Source organism: Poecilia reticulata, linkage group LG18 (genome assembly GCF_000633615.1).
Source record: "Poecilia reticulata strain Guanapo linkage group LG18, Guppy_female_1.0+MT, whole genome shotgun sequence".
Taxonomy (NCBI): domain Eukaryota; kingdom Metazoa; phylum Chordata; class Actinopteri; order Cyprinodontiformes; family Poeciliidae; genus Poecilia; species Poecilia reticulata.
Genome location: NC_024348.1, coordinates 6,723,646 through 6,727,711, shown reverse-complemented (window position 1 = coordinate 6,727,711; position 4,066 = coordinate 6,723,646). Strand labels below are relative to the sequence as shown.

Genomic DNA, 4,066 nt, shown 5'->3' with positions numbered 1-4,066 from the left:
ACTACATTAATGAGAATAAGACCTGGACTGAAGCTCAGCAGTACTGCAGAGAGAAACACACTGACCTGGTCACAGTGACTAACATGAAGGACATGAAGAGACTCATCAACATCTCACCTGGTAGTAAAAACCGAGCTTGGATTGGTTTGTATGATCAAACACATGGTACCAGAACATGGTACTGGTCTATGCCTGGAGTGGAGTTCGATGAAAGTGAGACAAATTGGATGTCAGGAGAACCGACTGACAAACATGGGAATGAAATATCTGGGAACTGTGGATTTCTGTTTAAAAATTTTACATGGGCAGATGAATCTTGTCATCACATGGAATTTTTCCTCTGCTATGATGGTGAGTAATAAGAAAACCCAGAAAATAAACTAAGTAATTAAAAAAAAAAAAACAATCTGAATGAGAGATGTATCGACGGTACCACTCCCTTGTAGATGACTGATAATTAGTTCATAGATATGTTATTTATTCTTCTCTAAACCCTTTATAAGTCATTAGTAGCTGTTCATTATACATTCATTTAGGGTGAAAAGGAGACAAAAATCTACCAGTTTCTTGCCAAATAGTGAGCCAATTCTGTTCACCTATAGATTTTATCTACAGTTGTTAAACTAAACTTTTCAGACTGCCTTGTAAGCACAATAAGGATTCGTCAACATAATTGTTTAGCATAGTCTCCTTCTCACTCTCAATGCCTAATAAATGATTTATAAAGTGCTACAAATGAATTGATAACATACCTATATATTTTTTATTATCCATCTAAAAGGGGAGCTTTGTATTGTAAAGTGGCACCGATTAGTTAATGCAGTTCTGACAGCAAGTATGACAAAATCATCAGCTTCTCTCAAATATTCTCAGCCTAAAATGTGTTTTTTTCTCCACAGAAACTGATAGAAACCAGAAATACCACTTGATTAAAGACAAGAAGAGCTGGCAGAAAGCTCAGATTTACTGCAGAGAGAATCACACAGACCTGATCAGTGGAATGAAGCAGCTACAGGATGCAAGATCAGCAAATGTTTTGAACTCTATGGGAAACGAAACACACGTACATTTCGGTCTCTTCAGAGACGCCTGGAAGTGGTCTGATGGAAGCAGCTTCTCTTTCAGACACTGGCACAAAGGCTTCAACAATCAACAACCCAAAAGGGGACAATGTGCCATGTTTAAGTTTAATGATAAAGGCAGATGGAGGAATGAGGACTGTACGGCCAAGAAACACTTCATCTGTTACGACGGTAAGGCATTTCGAAAACACTGAGGAGATGACTTCAGTGTTTTGAAAATCAATTGAAATAGGTGTCACATCTGCGTGGTTGTAACATTTGATGTATGTGTCATCATTTTGGGTTTGCTGTGAAGACTTGCTCATGTTCATGGCTTCTTTGTTTAGATGAAGTGACCCTGATCAAAGAAAATAAAACCTGGGAGGACGCCTTGTACTACTGCAGAGATCACTACCATGACCTGGTCACCATCACCAACATGGATGATCAGAGATGGATCCAGGAGAAAATCAAGAACGCATCGACTGATTATGTCTGGATGGGTCTGCACTACGCCTGCACTCTGGATTTCTGGTTCTGGGTCAGTGATGAGGTGGTCAGATATAAGAACTGGGCCAAAGGTGAACCGATGGACGACTGTGACATGTCTGGAGCCATGGAGACGGGAGGAGGACATCAGTGGTTCAAAAGAAATGATGATGAGATGCTGAATTTCATCTGTTCTAAAAAGTAAAATCTACTCTTTTCTTTTGTTTTTAATTTATTCTTATGTGTGTGATTCATATTAGATGTTGGTTTAATTAATTTTACTTCCCAATTGAGAAATGACTCTTTTTGTCAATGGTGTTGATCTATTTACAAAAAGCTTGACGTGGTGTTTGGTTTTCTAGTGGTTATACGAGATGCCACTGTGCTATATATTATCTCTTATGCTGTTATGGGATTTATACCAATGTTATCTACTTTTATATTCTGGTGTGTGAATATAAGCTACATGAATCTGTTTTATACACCATAAATATCTGGTGTTTACTTGCTAATCTACTCCATCATGTTCTCACTGTTCCTCATCTTCATTGATTGATTTCTATTACTTTTAATTCCTAATTCTTTTATCATAGATAATGACTTGTTTTCCTGAGTTGTTTACTTTAATCATGTTATTGTGTGTCTAGCAGTTAAAGGCCTGATTTTGCTGTTTGTATTACATCTGACTGTGTGAAAGTGCACTACCAATAAAGTTTGACTTTTTTAAATGCTTGTCATAAATTATTGACATGCTTCCCAGAAATCAATGGAACAATCTTTATTTTAAATACATCAATCTGAACTTTCTAATAATTGCTGACCAGCATTGTTAATGTTTTTACTAGTGTCTTAATGATTTATCTTTGGTTATTTTTAAGTCTCCTACCATATTAAAGTTGGAACTTTGGCTGGGCGACATCCAATATGTTTATATTACTTCCAGTGTGCAGAAAAAAAAAACATGTTAATACACTTTGAATATTCCTTAAACTTACATCTTTTTAGGTTTAACCGTAACAGCCTGGACTTAAATGTGTGACAGTCTTCCAGCAGCAGTTAAAATTGAAAATATTTTACTCATTTGATATTAGAGAAATGGCAGAAGTAAGGTTTGGTCAGCAGATGGCAGCACAGCAGGTTAAACAGAAGGTACAGCCTCGGTATGATTTCATTAACAGATTCTGCAAGCAGAGTCTCATGAATATCTGTCCAGTTGAGAACTTAGCAGGAATCATATGGGACTGAAAAGAGCAAAAATCCTCAAAGTTTGTAGAGCTTTATCACATTAAGTTTCTTATTTTAGATTAACAGAGTTTAACATTGCTGTTCAAATTAAATCATTCCTGAAGCAGAGCAGATGTACTGTAACAGGCTAACCCAGTGGTTCCCAAAGATTTTCTTCTGGCCCCCTATGGATTACAATAAACCCCTCCCACCCCCCAAAAAAGAAAAAAAAATCAACTGGGCACACACATCGTTCAACCAGACATAAACCTACACACATAGTTTGTTTTCAAACTCCACTGAAGTTTATTTCACATTTCAGGTTGCAACCTCTGTGCAAAATGGGGCAAAACATCAACAGCTCCATGGCTGCTGAGTCATCGTTGAAACCATGTGCATAGCGCAGGGAAGAATTAGTTCCTCTGCAACCGCGTGGGGCTTTTTACACTGTGCAACTCGGTAGGCAACTTTATATGAAGTGAGCTGAGCATTTGTCAACACGAATGCAGCTTTCGTAAAGAGAGATTGCTGAGCACAGCAGTTTGTGAGTTTTTGTCTGAAAAAGTCAACTGACTTGTCTTGGTGCTCTGGATGTACCGTCTCCAAGTGGCGTCTTAGCTTGTTGGGCTTCAGATTGTCACAAGCTGGCACTTTAAGACAGACAACACACTGTGGTCTCTCCTCATTACCCACCGTTGTACAGGTGAAGCCAAAGGAAAGATATGCTTTGTCATATTTTCTACTCTTTGGCTTTGAAGAAAGCTGGTTTGGAAGCATATATTGCGATGCTTCTTCTTCTGCCTTACACTTAGGGAGCCTCGTTAAAAACCTAACCATTACGCTTACACAGTAAAAAAAAATCCGTAAAAAAACAGGAAAATGTACTGGTAATTTTCTGCCAGTACATTTTCTGTTTTTTTACGGAATTTCCAGCAGAATTTTCCCCGTAATTTAACAGACTTTTTCCTGTAATTTAACAGCTTTTATATGTTACATTTTTAATATAGAAAACAACCAGGTCATATAGCGGTTCCATTGACACTTTGAGAGGGAACCCAAATAAAAATGGGTAGGGCGGTAAAGTGGAGGGGCCAATGGTTCCCTGACCGTCCTGTTGTGCTGCGCAAATTACTGCCAGTTCAGACTTGAGAGAATAATGCATTTAGTGCCCACAGATTCTATTTTTTTTATAGTGCATGCTCACTGTGTGCTTTTATTAGGCCTAGCAACAGTTGCCATGCTACTGACAATGATGTCATCAGCATGACTTCAAATGATGTCTGTGTCATGAG

General features: G+C 38.1%; 1 protein-coding gene across 1 annotated transcript; it reads left to right on the top strand.

The window, feature by feature from the left end:
• Window positions 1–12: 12 nt before the first annotated feature.
• On the top strand, window positions 13–1,755 carry LOC103480342 (C-type mannose receptor 2-like). Its single transcript, XM_008435232.1, has 3 exons — window positions 13–351; window positions 900–1,253; window positions 1,409–1,755. The coding sequence occupies exons 1-3, from the start codon at window positions 84–86 to the stop codon at window positions 1,753–1,755; spliced, it is 969 nt and encodes a 322-aa protein (XP_008433454.1). The 5' UTR covers window positions 13–83.
• The last annotated feature ends 2,311 nt before the right edge of the window (window positions 1,756–4,066 follow it).

Coding starts and splice junctions, on each gene's coding strand:
- LOC103480342 (XM_008435232.1), top strand. CDS start 84: ATGAAGGACATGAAGAGACTCATCAACATCTCACCTGGTAGTAAAAAC. Junction 352..899: donor ATTTTTCCTCTGCTATGATG/GTGAGTAATAAG, acceptor TTTTCTCCACAG/AAACTGATAGAAACCAGAAA. Junction 1,254..1,408: donor ACACTTCATCTGTTACGACG/GTAAGGCATTTC, acceptor TTCTTTGTTTAG/ATGAAGTGACCCTGATCAAA.